This window comes from Schistocerca gregaria, chromosome 6, assembly GCF_023897955.1.
Source record: "Schistocerca gregaria isolate iqSchGreg1 chromosome 6, iqSchGreg1.2, whole genome shotgun sequence".
Taxonomy (NCBI): domain Eukaryota; kingdom Metazoa; phylum Arthropoda; class Insecta; order Orthoptera; family Acrididae; genus Schistocerca; species Schistocerca gregaria.
Window position 1 is genome coordinate 227,904,607 of NC_064925.1, and position 23,834 is coordinate 227,928,440.

At 39.0% G+C, this 23,834-nt stretch overlaps 1 protein-coding gene across 1 annotated transcript in view; it reads left to right on the plus strand.

The window, feature by feature from the left end:
• The window catches only part of LOC126277870 (cilia- and flagella-associated protein 52-like), a 99,267-nt gene extending 86,995 nt beyond the window's left edge, over positions 1–12,272 (plus strand). The window contains exon 12 of the mRNA XM_049977396.1: positions 11,634–12,272. Within this exon, the coding sequence (XP_049833353.1) occupies positions 11,634–12,044 (411 nt within the window). The 3' untranslated portion in view covers positions 12,045–12,272. The remainder of the gene's footprint in view (positions 1–11,633) is intronic.
• The last annotated feature ends 11,562 nt before the right edge of the window (positions 12,273–23,834 follow it).

Sequence of the window (23,834 nt, forward strand, 5' to 3'; positions counted from 1 at the left end):
GAAATACTCTTCCCATTCCTTTTGTGTTATCAGTTGGACATTGGTTTTGCTTTTTGTATCCTGTTGAAGCCCTTTTAATACTGACCATGCTTCTTTTGCTCTCCCAAATCCTTATCTGCTATTAACCTTGGCACATGTTCTTTCCCATGCTTCATTTTTTGCCATCCTTATTTTTTAATCACTCCATTCTTCTTTTCCTTGTATATTGATCTTGTTTCTTCTGATTTATTATTCAAACACTGCAGGAATGCATTTCGTTTTCCTCTAATGAGGACCTCTATTTCCATTGACCACCACTCTGCTGCACGGTTGTGGTTGCTATCGTTTTTACTCCTATTGCCTTGTGGAACTGTATTCTGGGAGAGTGCACCAAAAGCAAAACTACATCTATATTCCACAAGTTACTGTGAGCTGCATCAAAGAGGGTATGTCCTATGGTACCCATCATTAGGATCCTCGCATTCCATTCACATATGGATTGCAGGGAAAATGATTGTCTGAATGTTTTTGTGCTTGCAGTATTATTCTAATTTTATGCTCATGATCCCTATGCAAGGAATACAGAGGGGTTGTAGTATATTCCTGGTGTCATCATTTAATGCCTATTCTTGAAATTTTGTTAAGACACTTTCTTTATATCTATCTTCAAGAGTCTGTGACATCAGTTCCTTCAGTATCTGTGTGAAACTCTCCATGGAACTAGCAAACCTCTGGCATTCATCTTGTACTTCTCTGTATAGATTCAATATACCCTGTTTTTCCTATACAGATGAGTCCCACACACTTGAGCAGTATTCTGGAACAAGCCACACAAGTGATTTGTAAGCAGTCTCCCCTGTGGACTGATTGCACTTCCACAGTACTCTACCAACTGAAGTCTACCATCTGCTTCACCTACAAATGAGCCTATATGATTATTCCATTTCATACCTCTACAAAGTGATACAACCAGGTATTGGCTGATCCCAACAGTGGCTCATTGACATTATAGTCATAGCTTACTACATTTTTTAGTTTTGTGAAATGCATAATTTTACATTTCTGAACATGTAAACCAGTTGCCAGTCTTTGCACCACTTCGAAATATTATCAGGATCTGATTGAATATTTATGCAGCTTCTTTCAGACCAAATTTCATCACAGACAACTGTATCATCTGCAAAAGCCTGAGGTTACTATTAATACTATATGCAACATCATTAATATACAACATCAACAGCAATGGACCCAGCACACTTCCCTGGTGCACACCCTGAGTTACTTCTACATATGTGACAAAGGCTCTCCACCCAGGGCAACATACTGTGGTCCCCCTATCAAAAAGCCCCCAGTCCAGTCACAAAATTTCACTTGATGTCCCATATGATCATACTTCTGACAATAATTGTAGGTGTGCTTTTCAGAAATCACTAAATATTGCATCTACCTGAAAGCTTTGATCCAAAGCTGCCAGTATCTCATGTTAGGAAAGTGCAAGTTGGGTTTTTCACGATAAAGGTTTGTGGAACCCATGGTGGTTGGCATTGAGGAGGTCACTCTGTTCAAGATACCTCATTATGTTTGAGCTCAGATTATGTTATAAGATTCTGCAACAAATCAGTGTCAAGTATACCGGAAGTTAGTTATGTGGATCACTTCTACTACCCTTCTTGCAGATGTGTGTGACCTCTGCTTTTTTCCAACAGCTGGGAATGGTTGTTTGTTCAGGATCTGTGATAGGGCTAACAGCTGCAGCTCCAATATAGTATCTGATAGAAATTCCACCGAGCTCTGTTTGATTTTAATGATTTCAGCTGTTTTTCAACACTACTAACAATAACAATTATTTCATTCATCTTTTCAGTGGTGTGAAGATTAAATTGGAGCAGTTCACCTGGGTTTTCCTTTGTAAAGAAACGTATCAAAATGTAGCTCTTGCTTTGATACCCTCAATCTCAGTTCCTGTCTAATTTGTTTGGGAGTGGACATTAACTCTGGTGCCACTGACAGAGTTAACATATGACTAGAATTTCTTTGGGTTTTGTGAAATATCTTTCAACAATATTCTGCTGCAATATTCACAGAAGCCATCATGCATTGCTCTCTTGACAGCCAAATGTGTTTCATTCATATCTCTCTACCTATAGCCTTACACTTTGTTTTACATGTATTATGCAGTAATCTGTTTCTTTACAGTAACTGTAAATTATTGAGTCATTCCCATTATGAACTGTTATATTGGGTACATATCTGTAGAGAGCAAGTTCAACAATTCTTTTAAACTTGAACCTTAGGTCCTCTACATGCTCCTGCCCTTTGCTGAACATGTCATACTAGTCTCAGGAAACAAAGACTCGAGACAACATACAGCACTTCTTATTAAATAAAACAGTGAACTAGTGAAAAACTGCTTTCAATAAACATTTTAAATATAAGAATGCACTTGTTTAAAAATACAACTTTTTAATTCAGTAATAATCTTCTAAGATTTGCTGACAGTAGCGTGCCAAAGACGAAAAAATTACTCCCGGATCTGCGCAAACAAGTTCAAATATCTTCTAGACGGGGCAGCTGCCCTTCCCCCCTAGCCCCCTCTCCCACCCCTTGCTGGGTACACCCATGGGCTCTTGGCCGTCATTTTTAATCTTGCACTTTGTCAGTGGTAATTCTACATCTACATCTACATCCATAGTCCGCAAGCCACCTGACGGTGTGTGGCGGAGGGTACCCTGAGTACCTCTATCGGTTCTCCCTTCTATTCCAGTCTTTTATTGTTCGTGGAAAGAAGGATTGTCGGTATGCTTCTGTGTGGGCTCTCTCTGATTTTATCCTCATGGTCTCTTCGCGAGATATACGTAGGAGGGAGCAATATACTGCTTGACTCTTCGGTGAAGGTATGTTCTCAAAACTTTAACAAAAGCCCGTACCGAGCTACTGAGCGTCTCTCCTGCAGAGTCTTCCACTGGAGTTTATCTACCATCTCCGTAACGCTTTCGCGATTACTAAAAGATCCAGTAATGAAGTGTGCTACTCTCCATTGGATCTTCTCTATCTCTTCTATCAACCCTCTCTGGTATAGATCCGACACTGCTGAGCAGTATTCAGGCAGTGGGCAAACAAGCGTACTGTAATCTACTTCCTTTGTTTTCGGATTGCATTTCCTTAGGATTCTTCCAATGAATCTCAGTCTGCCATCTGCTTCACCGACCTGTTGTCGTGGTCATATATATCACTACATTTAGTTACTTCAGTTTCCTGCGAGACAGAAAAAGTAATTAATTTATAAAAATATAGAGAGTATAAGGTGAAGTACTTGTGTTGGCTAAAAACACCACGGCAGGAGTCTTTATAGCTTAGTCCATGTACAATCCTTAACCCTCTTTCTTGTAGCATTAGTACTCTGTTAGCGTGAATGTATGCAGCACAAAAACATATTTCTATACAGCAGCTAAGATGGGGATAGATTGTCCCATAATACACAGTTTTAAGTGTGTGGGTGGTCAGCATTTTGGACAGTTGGCTAAGAAGATGCAGCCCATTGCTGACTTTTTAACATACAGCTTTAATGTGGCTAATCCAAGAGAGGTTTGAGTCCAGATGGACCCCTATAAATTTACACTCATCTGCTTCCTCTGCCACTATGCTGCATACCTCATTTATGCATGACCGGTGTGAGCTGCCAGTCGTAAATATTAGCATCTGGGATATACACTCCTGGAAATGGAAAAAAGAACACATTGACACCGGTGTGTCAGACCCACCATACTTGCTCCGGACACTGCGAGAGGGCTGTACAAGCAATGATCACACGCACGGCACAGCGGACACACCAGGAACCGCGGTGTTGGCCGTCGAATGGCGCTAGCTGCGCAGCATTTGTGCACCGGCGCCGTCAGTGTCAGCCAGTTTGCCGTGGCATACGGAGCTCCATCGCAGTCTTTAACACTGGTAGTATGCCGCGACAGCGTGGACGTGAACCGTATGTGCAGTTGACAGACTTTGAGCGAGGGCGTATAGTGGGCATGCGGGAGGCCGGGTGGACGTACCGCCGAATTGCTCAACACGTGGGGCGTGAGGTCTCCACAGTACATCGATGTTGTCGCCAGTGGTCGGCGGAAGGTGCACGTGCCCGTTGACCTGGGACCGGACCGCAGCGACGCACGGATGCACGCCAAGACCGTAGGATCCTATGCAGTGCCGTAGGGGACCGCACCGCCACTTCCCAGCAAATTATTGACACTGTTGCTCCTGGGGTATCGGCGAGGACCATTCGCAACCGTCTCCATGAAGCTGGGCTACGGTCCCGCACACCGTTAGGCCATCTTCCGCTCATGCCCCAACATCGTGCAGCCCGCCTCCAGTGGTGTCGCGACAGGCGTGAATGGAGGGACGAATGGAGACGTGTCGTCTTCAGCGATGAGAGTCGCTTCTGCCTTGGTGCCAATGATGGTCGTATGCGTGTTTGGCGCCGTGCAGGTGGGCGCCTCAATCAGGACTGCATACGACCGAGGCACACAGGGCCAACACCCGGCGTCATGGTGTGGGGAGCGATCTCCTACACCGGCCGTACACCTCTGGTGATCGTCGAGGGGACACTGAATAGTGCACGGTACATCCAAACCATCATCGAACCCATCGTTCTACCATTCCTAGACCGGCAAGGGAACTTGCTGTTCCAACAGGACAATGCACGTCCGCACGTATCCCGTGCCACCCAACGTGCTCTAGAAGGTGTAAGTCAACTACCCTGGCCAGCAAGATCTCCGGATCTGTCCCCCATTGAGCATGTTTGGGACTGGATGAAGCGTCGTCTCACATGGTCTGCACGTCCAGCACGAACGCTGGTCCAACTGAGGCGCCAGGTGCAAATGGCATGGCAAGCCATTCGACAGGACTACATCCAGCATCTCTACGATCGTCTCCATGGGAGAATAGCAGCCTGCATTGCTGCGAAAGGTGGATATACACTGTACTAGTGCTGACATTGTGCATGCTCTGTTGCCTGTGTCTATGTGCCTGTGGTTCTGTCAGTGTGATCATGTGATGTATCTGACCCCAGGAATGTGTCAATAAAGTTTCCCCTTCCTGGGACAATGAATTCACGGTGTTCTTATTTCAATTTTCAGGAGTGTATTTACATTGACCTTTAATCCTTGTGCATAAAAATATGAACATAATTCTAGTATCGCATTAGTTGCTGAAAATTTCAGTTCCTCACAATCTTTACCATGAAATAAAACTGAGGAGTCATCAGCGTAATTTACAATGTGTGAGTTAATGGGACATACGTCATTAATATATGCTAAAAAGAGGGAAGGTCCAAGAACTGTGCCTTTAGGTACTCCCTGTGTCACTTGTGGATTTAAAATTTAAGATGAAAATAGTTCAAATGGCTCTGAGCACTATAGGACTTAACTTCTGAGGTCATCAGTCCCGTAGAACTTAGAACTACTTAAACTAACTAACCTAAGGACATCACACACATCCATGCCCGAGGCAGGATTCGAACTTGAGGCTGTAGCGATCACGCAGTTCCAGACTGTAGCACCTAGAACTATAAATTTAAGACCTTATTGTCAATTTGATGTGTAAGTTTGGTACACTGTTTCCAATTCACCAGATAGGTGGATACAAGTTTCATTTACCAGTATGCATAACTGATATTGTATGCTCACAGTTTTTTTAAGAGAAGATCATAGTTTACTGAGTCAAAAGCTTTGCTCAGGTCAAGGAATATTCTAGCTGTGTGCATACCCCATTCTATATTGTTATATACTTCATGGAAGAAACTTCTAACAGCAGTGGCCATGCTTAGGTCTTTCCTAAGCCCATACTGTGATTTGGTAAGCATATTGTGTCTTGAGAAAAATATTGTGAGTTGTGATTGGCTAACTGTTTCAAATATTTTACTGAAGGCAAGGGTTGTGATATTGGTCTACGATTTGAAACTTCTTCTTTATTTCCTTTCCTATGGATTGGTTGTATTACACTTCTTATTAAGGCATTTGGATATAAATTTTCATAAATACTACAGCCGATAATATTGGTAAGGGGTTCAGTTATTTCACTGACACATTTCTTTAACACCACACTTGAGATACCACCCTATCCAGATGCTTTTGTATTGTGTTAAACATTTCCTGCTGATTCACCCCCATAAATTTGAGCTGTATACAATCTGTGACATCGTTTGGTGTGCCAGCTGTAGATCTATAATAGCAGCTGGTTGGTCAAAAGGAGAGATAAAATTCTTATTGAATAAATTACATACTTCATTTGGTTCTTTCACTAGGTGGCCCTTGTGCCTAATGCTAACTGCTTCACTCTGTTCCTTGCTGGTGGCTTTACAATACTTATTGATTAGTGTCCAGGATGCCTTACCTATGTTGCCTGAACGATCTATTGCATCATTGTTTATCTGTTTCCTCAAGTGTAAAAGGTCTTTGGCTTGATTGTACTTTTCCTTAAATGTATGTATCTTTGTTTCCTTATATAAACAGTCAAGATCATAGGTACTCTGCCTTAACTTAATCAGCCTAGGTTTAAGTTTCAGCCTAGTATTACTTTCAAGATGAGACTTGGTTCATACCCTGGTTATTTCTTTGAGATGCTTCAGCACTGTCCTATAAAATTTTTCCTATTTGCTTTCTGACCCTTTAGTTTGGTAAATAGTGTCCCATTTCTCCTCTGCTAACTTAGTTTTGAAGGCACTGATGTTGGTGCTATTCAGGATCCATTTCTTCTCAGTTTTCTTTGTTGCTGTTGGTACAGCTAACCTTAAATATTCTAACACCTGACAATAGTGATCTGAGTAATAAAAATCAACACTTTGAAACTTAACACTGTCTTTTATGTTTTTGTTGACTATTACATAATCTATCTTACTGGAGCTTGACTCTGTTACTCTAGTGTCAAGAGTTCACTATATTTGTGAGATTATATGAGTTAAATACATCTGTTATTTTCAAGTAGGTTATACTGCTGGAGTTAGCATCCATATTCAAATCTCCAACTGCGCTAAGGTCAGTGGGGCATTTTTGTCTAATGGCTGTGTTAAGTCTATCAAGTTAGTACAACACTTCTGTATTAGGTGGGTGGTACATACCAATAACTTTATGTTTAGCTAACCTTCTTGAATGAGTGTTTATGTGGACCGCAACTCCAGCCATTTCAATTCTTCCCTCTTTGCAGTATTGTTCAACAAATGAGATTTTCTTAAATGGAAGATGTTTATTTACAAATATAGCCACAACCCTTTGTGTTGTTGCCTGCAGTAACTATCTGCTAACATTACCATCTAATTTGTCATACTCAATTTCATTGTCTTTTAGTCCATGTTCTGTAATTACTAACAGGTACCAGGTATGGTGAATCCTCAACCACAAATACTTGCAGCAAATTGAGTTGATTCCTAAGATACCGTACTGCACATTTAGATGCATTATCCTAAAGGGCACTGATATTTTACAGAACTTTGTGACATGGTATTCTGAATCAGCCTAATTATCACACAAGCCTTTAATACTACGATGTAATGACAAGTTACTCACTTCCAAGTCGGTTCTTGGTTCTTTCCAGACCAAGGAGTTTAGTTCAGTAAAATCATGTTGTTTGAAACTGAGCCTAATAAAACTTGTTGATTATAATCTTAGATGATTGGGACCATGGTTTTATGCAGCTCCTTACAGAGTTCCGATATTCACTAAATTGAGCTTTTCATTTCTGTTTAAGTGACGTCCGTGCCTGATATGTTCTTCACGGTGCAGTTAGATTATGCTTAGGAAGTGCACCTGATTTAGTTTCCTACATAGTATCAGCAGTTCTAAATTATAGCGCTCAATTCCTGTATTAACACACGACCATTGCAGAAGATCATGTCGCGACAACATTTGTGTTGCACAGTTTTGGCACTAACTTCCTGAAAACTGTGAGTGCTGACTCACTCTCGCTTTTATAAACATAGTTGGCGCCACCAATGATTACAACGTGATCATCTTTTTTTCAGATTATTTGTTTCTGATAAATGCACGACTATAGCACTTAATGTAGCTCCGGGTTTAACTTTTGCGAGTACAGAATACTCATTGTGTAAAGCTTTACAAACAGGAGCTGTTGCTGTCCACATACAGTAGGTCTAATAACTTTTTTGTGCTTCCACGCGTTAGAATTTTTCTGTTGCAGCCTTTGTTGGAAGCTTCGTTATATTTACTTTCGTTGCTTCGTTGGCTGAGTCTAGTGCTGAAAACTAATTCGATGTAACTGGCGCATCATTTCTAGTGCTTTGTTTTTCACTTTCTTGGCTGTTTCGTGTTCTGGTTTTGGACTTAAGGCCTACTGTAGTCTACATAAATTTATTTGTAGTTTCGACATATTCTGAGTTTGATATTACATTTCGTCATAAATAACAGTTTTTTGGTTTGCAGATCACGTTTAACAATATCAATGTTTTGTGGATATTTTATGCCACTGTTTCCACTAGACCACAAACTTTTTTCACTTAAGAGTTTTTTGTTTTCTTGTTTCAGGAACACTATTTTTTGATGGTTTCAGTATCACTATTTAATAACTCGATAAATTTTTTTTTTGTGTGTACCACATTGAGAAGATCTTCACATTTGTCACGCACACAATCACCACATGTCCAAGAAATATTGTCATTTATGAACTTCAGGTATATGTTTGCACACCTTTCATGTGACCAAAACTTGCACTTCACACATAGGATTGCCCTCCATCACATGTTTTTTACATTTTTTAAACCATGAGTTATTATAAAATTGCTTTTCTACTGAGACCGATGCAACACTGCACTGACCTACTGGTGCCATCCTGCTTTTTCAATGTGGACGTCTTCAAATAGGTCAGGCCTATAGGATCCAGTAATCCTCATTATTAGTGCCATTCCTAACAGTCTTTTAGTGGTAGTTTTGAGAGAAGGCATTTAGTAACATTTCACCGGACGTATTATGACAGCTACCACAAACAAAAGTGTATTTTCCCCAATTAATTTTTCTGATGATTTAAGTCTCCACCAATGATTACAGTATGACTGGGGAACTTATAAGTAAAATGAAGTTGTCTCTAAAGTTTTCAGTTACATAACAAGATGAGCTTAGTAGGCAATAGAAGGATCTAATTATTATTTTATGCTCACCACTGATACTGAGTCTGCCCAAACAATCCCACATTCCATGTCAATTTCTGTCTAATGCACATTCAGCAGAATTGAGCAGTGCGATTGTTGTGTATAACAGGTAACATTACACCTCACAGAAGGATTCTGAAAACTCTTGGAATTCCTACACTCATGTCCTAATACACTTACATCCTAATGGTTTTCATTGCTGTCAATAAAAATTGATTTCTGCTGAACTGTGACACACATAGTCACAGTACAGCAGACACAAATAACTTTCGGGTAGACACTGCCTCTTCATCCAGGTTTCAGAATGAGTGTACTCTGTTGATAACATCCTCAGTAAGCTCACAGTTACATAAACCAAGAAATTAGGAATCTATACTATCTCAAAAGAAATTATAAAACATACATCATTGGCTACTATTTGTGCAAATAACCATTATATTTGGAGTCATTGACTGAAAAGCACTGTTAGCTCTCTGGCAAGCAACAGTGTTTTTTATAAAGCTGTGTGACAAGTAATAATGTACTGTAAACAGGACTCAGTATTTCTTCTTCTTCCTCCTCCTGCTCCTCCTCCTCCTCCTCTTCATCATCATCATCTTGAACTCTTTCCAGCTCCAAGCTGTGTCTGTTTGGAATGTAAACCTCCCCATCTTGTGCTGTTTTCCCACCATCTTTCTGTATTCAGTCTGATCCAGGCCTTGTCTCTTTTTACAACACACGCCTTCACACCCATCAGCCATCTATCCCTTTGTCCTCCTGTTGGTTGTTCCTTCACATCTCCATACCACACATCTTCTTGGGAATCTTCTTATTTTCCATTCTCTTTAAGTGCCTGTACCATATTAGACACAATATTTCTATCCTGCTCTCCTCTTTCGCTATTTCTCTTACCCTTTCATTCCATGTCCTGTCTCTCCTTGTTACTCCTGTCCTACCAGGCTAATAACTGTTCGAGGAATGCGTCTGCCAGTGTGCCACATTCTTCTCATTTCTTTCATTTTCCTCTGTCACACATCCTAAGCACTTGACATTTTCCACCTCCCTTAGTTGTCCACCTCCAATCCTTAATACACTAGTTGATCCATATTTCTTTGTAGTTGTAACCAGGATCTCAAATTTGTTTACATTAAATTTCATTCCATACTGTTTCACAGTTCCTTCCAAAGCATCCAGCTGTTCCTGAATCTTCTCTATCCTTGTTTACCCATATCATCATGTCACCTGCAAACACCATTGCTTTCATCTTGTCTTCTCCAGTTTTTCCTGCAACATTAGTTATTATCTCACAATGAAGAGGAGATATGACAATTCACAGCCCTGTTTTACATCATTTGTTTGCTGGAACCAATCTATTCTTTCATTTCCCACTTTCACGCAACTCAGACTTCTTCAATACATATACTTCACTTTGTCTGTTGTCTCTTTTTCCACTCCCTTCTTTTCTTGTGTTTCCTAGAACTTCCTTCTATAGAGGTTATCACATACCTTTTCTATATTGAGAAAGACCATCACAAGGTCTTCCATAAATTCCTTGTGTTGCTTATGGAGCTATCTCACTGCAAATAAGAGTCAACAGTTGATGCAAGTGAAGCTGTGATAGGTCTAGAAAGCCAACAGTGGATCAACAACCAGCTTTGAGCAATGGAACTAGCTTAAAAATGGATGATATTTTTCAAAGAAAATATCTTTTTAATCTGTAAGAACGGATTCCCAAACTTGAGAGTCAGTATTTGCAGAAGTAAACAGATATTTTCATTGAAAAAAAACTTTGTAATCAAGTAAATATTAAGCCACTAATAGCAGATAAGCAGCAGCTATATCATAAAATACACTTTTTTCAAAATGGTAGCTTTCTTACTAATTTACTGGATTAAATTTAGATGGTCTAAGTGTGAATAGCATTAACCATTATAGTGTTCATAGTGAAAAATATTTAGCAGCCATCATGGACTGTAATTTATACCCACAAATTATTAATTACAGCAAAAATGCCATTCCAGCTTACCTAAGGTTTAAAAATAATACAGACTTGACAGCAGAAACAAAACCAATATCTCATTACAGAGAAATATTTATCCCTATGCAGAAAAATCATCAATGATAGATTAATCAGTATTCTTAATACAGCATAAAGCTTGAATTTCTATGGTGGCTTGGCTTATGTTAATGTATACCTAGACACATTCCATAAACCTGAAGGTATTCCTTCTTTATGACATTTGTGGAACATGAAGCATATGTGAATGAATGAATCAATGCACTGCTTAATCTACTATTGATTTTTCTGCACAGGGAAAAATAATTCTCTGCAATGAGAGACTGGCTTTGTTTCTGTTGTCAATTCTGTATTATTCTTGCACTTTAGGTAATCTGAAGAGACAATATTTTTGCTGTAATAAATAATTTGTGGAGTATCAGTTACAGTGTATGAAGGCTGTTAAATATTTTCACTGCAGTTTACTTGTTCTCATAAGTACTAACTTATGTCATAAGAAATCATGTATTTCAGCTTTGGAAGTACAAAGAAGGAATCTCAACTGATATTGGCAGGGGGCATGCAGCAGTCATAACTGCTGTACGCTTTTCACCCGATGGTAGCTACATTGTGAGTGTGAGTGCAGATGGAGGAATATTTCGCTGGAAGTGCCCACCGTCTCGGCCAGATGATGATGTTGACAGAGAGAGCATTTCCAGCAGAATGTCGTCACTCAGCTCTAGGAGCCAAGACAAAGTTACCTCAAAAAAGGCAGCTCAACAAAACATCTCTCATATGAAGGAAAATGGTTGGAGTAATTTAAAATCGGTAGTTGAGAAACCAACAGAACACAACATTAATGCCAGTGATCAGAAGACAAGGAACAAAGGAGTGAAGGGATGTTCTTCTAGAGCTAATCAATTACTCAATAAACAGAAGAATTAATTATGTTCGTCCAGCTCTGGCATTCCATTCAGCTGCTACATCTCCTCCACTTTCATGTTCAACTTGCTCATCAAATCAACATAACTAGCCAAGTGGTGTGCGTCTTTTCATTCATAATGTGTTTTTGTGCATTATATATTATTCAAATCAGTGGAAACTACAATTACAATTGATATAAAATAAGAAACACTTATATTAGTTTTATACAAATCAGATAGTTGTCAAATTTTATTATATCTCCAGTTTGGTATATGTCTTTTTATTTATTTATTTTTTATTTTATAAGAATTGTTGCAAATACTCATGGAAGGCCACAGTTCTCTTTTCCAAATAAACTGTAAATTCAATGAGTAATATACTGCACTTCACTCATTATTAACAGAATTTTAAACATGGTTGCACTTCAGCAGTGGGCACTCAGAAACTTGATGGATTGGAATATAACAGCCAACCAGTTGCAGAATTAAGGGATTATTAATCCTTTACTATGATGTAAATGGACATATTTAACAAATTATTGCAACAATTGAAGGTAGGAGTGATATAGAGCTTTGTTGTAATAGAATAAAACACAAGTGTCATTGGATCCAGCTGATATTAAGTATGGCTTCATTGTAAAACATTTTAAAATCTACACCTATAACTACATGACTACTATAAAATTCAAACTTAAGTGACTGGCAGGGGGTTCTTCAAACCAACTTCAGACTATTCAGACAATTTCTCTAATGTTCCAGTATCTGACAGTACATGAGAATAATGAACACTTAAATCTTTCTGCTGAAGCTCTAATTTCTTTTGTTTTGCTGTGATTTGTAGACTGGCAACAACAAAATATTTTTACATTCAGAGGAGAAAGTTGGTGATCGAAATTTCTTGAAAAGATCTCACCATAATGAAAAACGTTTCTATTTTAGCGGTTGCAATCCCAACTCACTTATCACACCTGCGACACTAGTGAGCTATTATTATCTGGTGCTTTGTTATCTCATCCAACAGCTAGCGTAGGCACCATACCACATTAACACACACAAAATGAGCTCACCTACTGGATTTGTGGAGAAGGGAGTAGCCCTTGAACGACAGGAGTGCAGGTAAGCGTGAAAGCGTTTTGTGAAATGCTGAAATTATACATTTGGTGGAGATGTTGTGCTGTGGCAGAATGTCATATGGAAACTGAAAATTGAGTGAGTTAATCATGGATAAACTTAACTGATATCTTGAATTAATTATGGCAACACATTTTGATGTTTTGGATGGGATAAAGGACAAACAACTGTTGTATATTTACCATGTAAATTGTCACCGTGTTGGTTTACTTGTGATAAGGGGAAGTACTTTTGAGGACTATGGAGAGAGGAAGTTTGAGGAGAGATTTTTTCTTTCAAAAGAAAGAGTATGTGGTTATTAAGCCATATCTACAATAGGTTAGAATTACCTACTATCAAAATAACCCAGTCCCACCCATGGATGAACTTTTAATGACATTGAGGGCATATGCAACTGGCACATTTAATATCATGATTGATGACAGTGCTCATGTACATAGTACAACATGGTGAAGAATTATTAGGGAAGTATTGGTGATCATTACAGCAGTGTCAACTCAATACACAAAGTTTCCATCTCGTACTGCATTACACTGTGTGATAGATGGTTTCAGCATACTGGCTAGCTTTCCTGGAGTCATAGATGCAATGGATTGTACTCAGATAAGGTTTCAATTTCTTGGGGGACTTAACAGAGAGCTTTTCCACAATAGAAAAATGTTTTTCATTTAACTGACAAACCATCAGTGACCACAATTTATTAATACATGATACTGTGGCTCAGTGGCCTTGTTCTGTGCACAACAGTACAATATTTTATAACTGCACTTGCTGAGCCCAGTTTGAAAGTGGAGAAACACCAGTAGTTCACTTACTAGGAGACAGTGATTCTGCATGCAGACCAAACCTATTGACACCACTTTCAAATCTGCGAAGTGAAGCAGACAACCAATAAACAGGTCTCACACTACAATAAAGAACACTGTGGGAGACAGTAGGGTTTGTGGAAGAGAAGGTTCCCATTTTATCCATGCAAATGAAGTGTCATTCACAAAAACCAGTGGTAATTATATTGAGTACAGCTGTCTTGCATAGTATTGCAAGGAGCACAACCAGGGAAGAGCCACCAGAAGATCCAGAAATTCCTCAGTTGCTGAGGCTATTATGTACTGAGAGAGGACCAGACATTGAAGATAACTAACCATTTCCTCCCGTCAACAAATATATCATGGCGAGCATATATCAGGGTGGGCAGTTTGCTGCATTATAATTAATGAACATTTTCACATGTAACACACGTAATTAATTTTGTATTAAACTATTGTTGTGCACAAGTAACAAAATGTTGAGGCAGTCACTGAATACAAATGTAGAATTTTCAGAATCGATAAATTTATTTGTAATGACATAGGACTTAGAGTAAAATTAAATTGTTAACTAGAAAATGATATAGAAGTGACAAAATATAAAAAATTAAATAGTTGCATTTTCCTCCTCCAGTATTTCATGTTTTATCCTCATTTCCATAAAGTGCTCTGTTATCATTATTTACAGCTGTTGCTTGAGTACTTGAACCCTCTTCTGCAACACACTGTCCACTGGAAATGAAGAAGTTGCCATGGATTGTGGGGGCATTTGTCACTGATCCCATCTAGATGGTGTTGCTCCATTAACTGAAGCTTGGAGGAGGGATTATGCAGGATTATCCACAATATTCTGAAGTGGTATTTTCCATTCCTTGATGATTAAATACAGTACTGTGGATGGAGGCACTGTTGGCATCCTCAGCTGCTGCTTCTTCAACCACATCTTCATTAAAATCCATTATGACATTGTACTGTGAGTCTGAATGAAATGGGTTTTCAAGGTGATTCAGTGATAAACTATTTCCAGCAGTTTTGCTTCATGTGGATTTGTTTTTCTTTTAACAGACTTCCTCCCTCCTGTCTCATCTGCTAGGTCTTTTCTGTTACCCATAAAATAAATAATTAACATTAGTTGCCAATACGAGCACAAACGAAACCACCACTGACACTGTAAGTACACTTTGACCTCTCTTTGTGTTGTGTGTATTGCAGTGTTAATCTAAGCACCATGAGAAATAGTCTTTTCATACACATTATTAACAGTGTGGAAAAATTTTCGCTGCCAGTCACATTGTATGTGCGCTTTACTTTGTAACACATTGAGGTAACCATAGTCAAACTCCAGTTAGCTAAATGTGTTTTGTTAACCTGCATTTAACATTGGTGCAGTACAAACACAACTTAATCATGGTTAAGTTTTAACCATGATTACAGGCACTCTGTTATCTTTTTAATTGATGATGGTGCAGTCAGCCCTGTGGTTCATAAAGAGTGGCAGCTGTGATAGCAGGCATGAAGTGAAACTGTAGTGCGTGAACTTTCTCTTAAATTTACATTTTACAGTGTACAGCTAACTTCTAATAATCTTTTAATGTTAACTGGAGAATTAAACTCATTTTTTCCATCTCTGTTTCTTCCATCGAGCCTAAAATAACACTTTGATGTGCTGGAGGACACAAAGTACAGTGAGCACATGATATCCGGCTCATAAGAAAATCAGTATGTGCAATGGTGACAGGCCATACAATTTTTTTTAAAAAAAATCCGTTTGTCAAAAATATGTTCGTTTTGTAGCTCATATCTTTCTGAAGAGTTTTGTGCATATAACAAATATGGTCGAAGAAATGTAAGGCATGTTATTTGGTCTTTAGTGTGTCAAAGTGCAGTGCCATGACTCTCAACACAGCATTTTTCTGTCGCACATCACTGTATTTCGTTCTGTGGAACTCAAATGTGTATGTTTTGTAATGGACACCATGAAGCCTATATTCAGGACAGTGGAAACTAAAATATCATTACGAAATGTATTCATGATCTATGGACACAAGGATTAACGTATGTATGTATGTATGTATGTATGTATGTATCTATGTATGTATCCTGTGGTGCCTCTCCTGCTCCCAGTCGGCCAGTATGACTTCCTATTCGCCTTCAAAAAAATTCACAATTAATACTGGGTGGAATTATTTGTGACCATGAGAATAAAAAGTTCTTAGAAAATTTGCGCTCTTTGCCTATTTGCTAATAACTTTCTCTTTTGTGTGATATAAAATTAAATCTAGGTAATATGAAACCAGTAAGACAAGAGACAAGCAAAACAGCACACATTTCTTCAATGCTTAGGTCCAAGCACCTGTTTTGTATAATCTTGCTACAGCTTTACAAGGTGTGCTTCCCTTTCGGCGAAAGAATATACCACCTCATCATTGTTCATCAAACCTTTTACTAGATAAAAAAATCAAAATGTCGTTGTCTAATACTGGAGAAACTGTTAATACTGTAAAGGCAACAGTGATGAATCTAAATGGAATTTTTATATTTTATGAAGTTGCCAAGACCTTTAATAATTATAGTTCATTACTGATAACATGATGTAATATCTTTAAAATTTTATTTATTTTTTGTTTATTCTTTGGTAGCAAAGATGTGGTGATTCTAGAATAACTGCTAAGTAAGAAGTCAATATAGAAGTCTTAAGCAGGCAAAGTGGCGTGTGTTGTTGGTGATTTAAAATTAGACTAAATATCGCTAAGCAACGTCTTTTGGGATGTACCGCAAATATTACGTTACAGCAGCTATATTTGGTGACCTCGACGTGATAATCAGAAGATATGACGACAAACGGTAGCGTTTCCGAAGATCGCCTGGAAGCAAACACGGGTAGCATCAAAATTTCGCCTTTTTGGAGTGAAAAACCCGAAATTTGGTTCTATCAAGTAGAAGCACAGTTCGGCATTTGCAAAACTGTCACAGAAGAAACTAAATTTAACCACCTAGTGTCACAATCAGAACCAAAATACATCGAGAATATTTGGGACATTATTTGTGGCACAGATGCGAATGGCTAAGGAACGTCTACGGCAAAATGCAAGATTTGGCAGGTGTAAAAAGTCCTAAATACACTTTGGCTAGAAAAACTTCCGGATTCTGTAACAAACATTCTAATTGTCAGTGACCAGGGACTCGAAAAGATGGCTATAATGGCTGATAGAATAACAGAATTAAATCCCTTTAACGAATTGTTTGTCACAAAAAGTGGTGCTTGTAGCCAACAGGATGTTTCGATAACCATGAGTGACTTGATGATAAGAATTTCGGGGCTAGAGCAACAAATGGCCGCGATGTCAACTGGTTATCGAAGCAGGTCTCGTAACAGAGCTGTGAGCTTCAATGTAAAAGAAGTCATAGTAAGTTTCGAAATAAATACAACCCCAAGGGCAAGTACTGTTATTACCACTTTCGCTTTGGGCAGAACTGCAAGCCTGAAAAATGCACACCTACATGTAGCTGGACTGAAAAGGGAAACGCGACCCAGCAGCTGAATTAGCGGTAAGTTCTGCTGCCCAAGTCCACTGCCTCAAAACCCGCTTATTTGTAACCGACAAAAAAACCGGATTGCAATTTTTAGTCGACAGTGGGGCGGATTTTTCTGTAATTCCCACTCACGCAAATGTTAATGGTGATTCACCATATAAATTGCATGCTGCAAATGGTACCGAAATTCCTTCATATGGAATCGAACTTCATATCATTGATCTGGGACTACGACGTCAATTTGAATGGCCATTTATAGTTGCGAAGATCAATAAAGCTATATTGGGTGCCGAATTTTTGAATAAATTTCAATTATTAGTAGGTGTCCATAATAAAAGATTAATAAAAGATGAAACCTTGGTCAATGCTGAGGGTAAAGTTATGTCAGTCTCAGAGGAAAACGTCCTGAGCACCATGAGCAAAAACACAAAATTTACAGATCTACTGTTACAGTATCCAGACATAGCTAAACCTAATTTGGTACCTAGCGAAATTAAACATGATGTCAAACACTATATTACCACTGAAGGCCTGCCTGTGTTTCCTAGGGCAAGACAATTAGACCCAAAGCGCACGGCGATGGCAAAACAAGAATTTAAATTCACGTTAGACAATGGCATCATTAGACCATCTAAATCTGCATGGGCAAGTCCTCTCCATATTGAACCTAAGAAGGATGGCTCAATACGTCCATTTGGAGATTACATACGGCTAAATGAAAGAACAATTCCAGACCGTAATCCTGTACCTACAATAGAAGATTTCCATTGTATTCTTCAAGACAAAAACATATTTTCTAAAATCGATCTCTTTAAGGCTTATTAACAAATACCTATTGCTGAAGAAGATAAGCACAAAAGATCTGTAATCACACCATTTGGACTGTATGCATTTAATGTCATGAGCTCTGGCCTGCGGTATGCACCTTTACATTCCAGCGATTCATTAATGAAGTTATGTTTGGGCTAGATTTTGTGTTTTCTTACCTCAATGACATTTTAATCGCCTCATCCAGTATCGAAGAACATCGAACACACCTGAAACTAGTTCTGGAGTGATTCTCTAATTATGGACTTCGAATCAATATATTAAAATCAACCTTTGGAGTAAATGAAATTGAATTCCTGGGGTACTGGATAACATCAGAGGGATCCCGTCCACTACCAGAGAAAGTACAAGCAATTTTAGAGTATAAATTACCTGACAAACTGCTCGAGCTCTGCAGATTTCTTGGCATTGTCAACTACTACCGTCGCTACCTTAAAGATGCGGCACAGACTCAAGCTGTTTTGCATGACTATCTTAAGGGAGCAAGAAAGAAGGATAATAGACAAATTCAGTGGACTGAAGAAGCAAAGAAAATGTTTGAGAAATCCAAACAAGATATAGCAAATGCTGCATTATTGGTTTTTCCTAACTCAGAGTTACCCCTAGCATTATGTGCAGACGCATCACATATTGTTGTTGGTTCTGTGCTCCAACAACTGGAAAATGGAAACTGGAGACCTGTTGCATTCTTTTCACAGAAACTGAGTAAATCACAGAAGGGTTACAGTACCTATGACCGAGAATTATTGGGAATTTACCTTTCTGTAAAAAAAGTTTAAGCATTTACTGGAAGGAAGAGACTTCATAATTTTCACTGATCATAAGCCACTCACATTTGCTTTCAAGCAAAACAATGATAAGGCATCTCCTCGACAGATGAGACAGTTGCAGCATATTTCACAATTTTCGACTAATATTTGTCATGTCAGTGGCCATGACAATATTGTTGCAGATGCCCTACCCAGAGTTGATAAAGTAGTAATACTGGACTATGATGAAATTGCCAAAAACCAGTAACAAGATCAACTCCGAGCAGGGAACAACCCCTTAAGGGAAAACATTGATGTGTGACACATCCACTGCAAATATCAGACCTTATATTCTTCAACCTTATCGTTATGAAATATTTCTTCATTTTCATGATTTAGCTCATCCTGGCATAAAGACAACAGTGAAACTGTTGAGTAGCAGGGCCATTTGGTCAGACACCAAAAGTGATGTGCAACAGTGGACTAAATCCTGTGTCAGTTGTCAGGAAACCAAGGTCACTCGAGACACAAAATCACCACTAGAGAAGTTTGAAGTACCTGATGAACGTTTCAGTGTTGTACACATTGACCTCATCGGACGTTTTTCTCCTTCAAATGGCATGACTTATTGTTTAACTTGTATTGACGGATTCACATCTCGGATGGAAGTCATACCACTTGAAGATATTTTATCTGAAAAAGTGGCAACAGCCTTCTACCAGCAGTGGATTGCAAGATTTGGTATACCATCACAGGTAATTACTGACCAAGGAACACAGTTTAGATCGCAGTTGTTTAATAATTTGGGAATGTGGAATGAAAGTTCAGCGCATAACGCCATATCATTCTCAATGCAATGGTAAAATTGAGCGACTACATAGAACTCTGAAGTCTGCAATCAAGGCCCATAACAGTTCTAATTGGACAGAAATTCTACCTGCTGTTCTATTGGGGTTGCACACTACCGTGAGAGAAACATCGTACCATTCCATTGCACAGATGGTATATGGAAAAACTATAAGACTTCCTGGTGAATTTTTTGAAGAGCCCTCTACAAAGATGGACCTTGATTTCCTTGCATCTAAATTTTAAAAGCAAATGCTTCATCTGAAACCTAGTAGGCCTGCACAAAGCAAAGCAAGATCAGTATTTGTTCCAAAAGATCTGCAAACGTGTTCCTCTTCCTGAGATGTGACAGGGTTAGAAAACCATTAGAACCTACATATGATGGTCCCTGTCCAGTCATTTCAAGACATGAAAAATATTTCACTATTAAAAGGAAATGCAAACACATAAATGTGTCAGTGGACAGACTTAAACCAGCTTATCACCTGGAAGAAAAATGGGAATCAGAGAAGGAACTTCCAAACTTTTCCAAGGACACTGAACCACAATATCCCACATAGGAACCATCTTCAGTCTGCCTAAATTAATATGACAGTCCATCTGCTTTATAAGCACACAAAACTCACAGAAAAATGTTATCTTTTATTTATCGACTAAACTAAAGGCGGAATTTCTGTTGCTGATTGACTCTGCAGAAACTTTCGTAGTAGCCCCTAATATTCTCACTGTAGTCACTTCACGAGACTATATGACTGGTTATAATATGTTTGCCGACAGCAGTTAGAAGAAATGGTATAGAGCTCACATCTCAACTCTCCTTTCCTTATAGTATCGTTTGCTTGCCGTATTCTGGAAAAACTTTCAGTCTTTGGTATATAACATATATAGATCCGATGAATGACTTAAAAGCTTCTACATCACCATTGGTGCATTTCCTGCTGTGAGCGCGAATCATATATGTCAGTCGTCAAAACAGATGGGGAATGAATGATATTTCTACTTTGCAGTGGAGTGTGCGCTGATATGAAACTTCCTGGAAGATTAAAACTGTGTGCCGGGCTGAGACTCGAACTCGGGAACTTTGCCTTTCGCGGGCAAGTGCTCTACCATCTGAGCTGCCCAAGCACGACTCACGCCCCGTCCTCACAGCTTTACTTCTGCCAGTATCTCGTCTCCTACCTTCCAAACTTTACAGAAGCTCTTCTGCGAACCCTGCAAAACTAGCACTCCTGAAACAAAGGAAATTGCGCAGACATGGCTTAGCCACAGCCTGGGGGATATTTCTAGAATGAGATTTTCATTCTGCTGAGGAGTGTGCGCTGATATGAAACTTCCTGACAGATTAAAATTGTGTGTCGGACTGAGACTCGAAGGTAGGAGACGAGATACTGGCAGAAGTAAAGCTGTGAGGACAGGGCGTGATTCGTGCTTGGGTAGCTCAGATGGTAGAGCACTTGCCCGTGAAAGGCAAAGGTCTCGTGTTCGAGTCTCAGTCTAGCACACAGTTTCAATCTGCCAGGAAGTTTCATATCAGCGCACACTCCGCTGCAGATTGATAATCTCATTCTGGTAACATCTCCCAGGCTGTGGCTAAGCCATATCCCCGCAACATCCTTTCTTTCAGGAGTGCTAGTTCTGCAGAGTTTTCAGGAGAACTTCTGTAACATTTGGAAGGTACAAGACGAGATACTGGCAGAAGTAAAGCTGTGAGGACGGGGCGTGAGTCGTGCTTGGGTGGCTCAGATGGTAGAGCACTTGCCCACAAAAGGCAAAGGTCACGAGTTCAGGTCTCGGTCTGGCAAACAGTGTTAATCTGCCAGGAAGTTTCACATGGGAAATGTTTACACAGTATTAAAAGTTTTGATATTGTGTTGCTACAAGTCATAGTATTGAGAGATGCTGGTTATACTCAAAAGTGGGCTGATGTTTGGTGAACCCCCCCACCCCCCACCCCCCAGAGTTCATGTAACAGTGTTGTGTGTGATTCACGCAATTTTGTCACCTTTTCTAAATGCTATCAGATATTGTCTTTGAGGATTTTGAAATTCTGGAGGCTATATACACAATTTTGTGGGCTCACGCTATTTTCAGATCGGTTTCTCGTAAAAATTCGGTTTTTCGGTTCATAAAGATAGTGAAATTGTGACGAATTGAGAAGTATAACAAATATTTTGGTTTTCCAGCTAGAATTTTGGGTGATTTCACAGTTCAGATTTTGATAATTATTTTTCTAATGGGGTGAGGTCATCACAATACATACTGCTCTGTTACTGTATAACAATGGTCACATAACATTGTTTTTACAATTGATATTTTTATAGAAATAATGGCAAAATTTATTAGCAGTTATAATATAGTTTCTGATGTTGTAATAGGTGTTGGGGAAAATAGCATTCTAAAACTACTGCATAATTAGAACTGGGTATATTTAAGGAATGTAAATCTTTGTTGTAAAGACAGTTTTTAGGAAACTTCATAAATAGTTCTTACTAATTTAAGAAAAGTATGTTCTGTGACATTCGATCCTGTGCACATAGGAGAGCGCTATATCCCCGGCGTAATTTTTCATTTCCAGTCATTTATAAATTGAGCATGAAACGCTCCAATGCCAGTAAGTATGCAAAATAAGTTGATCGCCAAGTGAAACAAGTTAGGTACCACTCAGAATAAAAATGCCAGAAAAGACTGATACATTTGAAGAATAATTAAAAGGCAATTTAGTGTATGCAGTCTATAAAGCATAAAAGAAAATTTAATAGGTAATTATTTTAGGAGAGTTCTTTTCCAAACAAGAACATCTGTATTTAAAGTACAAACGATGGTGAAATGTATTCTGGTTCTGCCAAGGAAATGTTCCTCCTGCTGTTTTTCTCGTTGTTTCAGTTAATTTCAAGTTCAAAGGAAGAAGTTCATTTTTCTCGCAGTGAATTATAATTTTTCGCACAAATTAGAACAGACGTCACACAACCAGCACACTTTTCCATTGGGGAATCTTATTACTAAGTACTTTCCGTGATATATATGAAAATAATGAATTGAAGTTGGTAGATCCTCACTTTCAAAGAAAGTAAGGGCTGCAATAGTTTTCAGAATTGCAATAAATATACCAACTGAAGATAGTGAATTGCTGCTTTAATTCATGTGACGGAATGGCTACCACAGTCTCAACGATACAATCTTTTTACAGTTCCAGAATGGCTACCACTCTCACAACGATACAATCTTTTAACAGTTTCATAAGAGTGTTATAGTAACACTATACTCATTATTCTGGTGTGCAAATTTTGTTTGTGGAACTATACAACATAATGTTATCTACATGGTTCTCAAATAAATAAACAGATCAATTTCAATCAAGTCAGTTAACAGATAAAATCGAATAAGGCGAGGGGAGATGTGATTTATCCACTGGTGGGCAACCTATATTTATATTTATATTTCCAGTTAATAATACACTCCTGGAAATTGAAATAAGAACACCGTGAATTCATTGTCCCAGGAAGGGGAAACTTTATTGACACATTCCTGGGGTCAGATACATCACATGATCACACTGACAGAACCACAGGCACATAGACACAGGCAACAGAGCATGCATAATTTCGGCACTAGTACAGTGTATATCCACCTTTCGCAGCAATGCAGGCTGCTATTCTCCCATGGAGACGATCGTAGAGATGCTGGATGTAGTCCTGTGGAACGGCTTGCACCAATGCTGCGCAGCTAGCGCCATTCGACGGCCAACACCGCGGTTCCTGGTGTGTCCGCTGTGCCGTGCGTGTGATCATTGCTTGTACAGCCCTCTCGCAGTTTCCAGAGCAAGTATGGTGGGTCTGACACACCGGTGTCAATGTGTTCTTTTTTCCATTTCCAGGAGTGTACTTATGAAGCACACACAAATATTGTGCATTTGCAGAC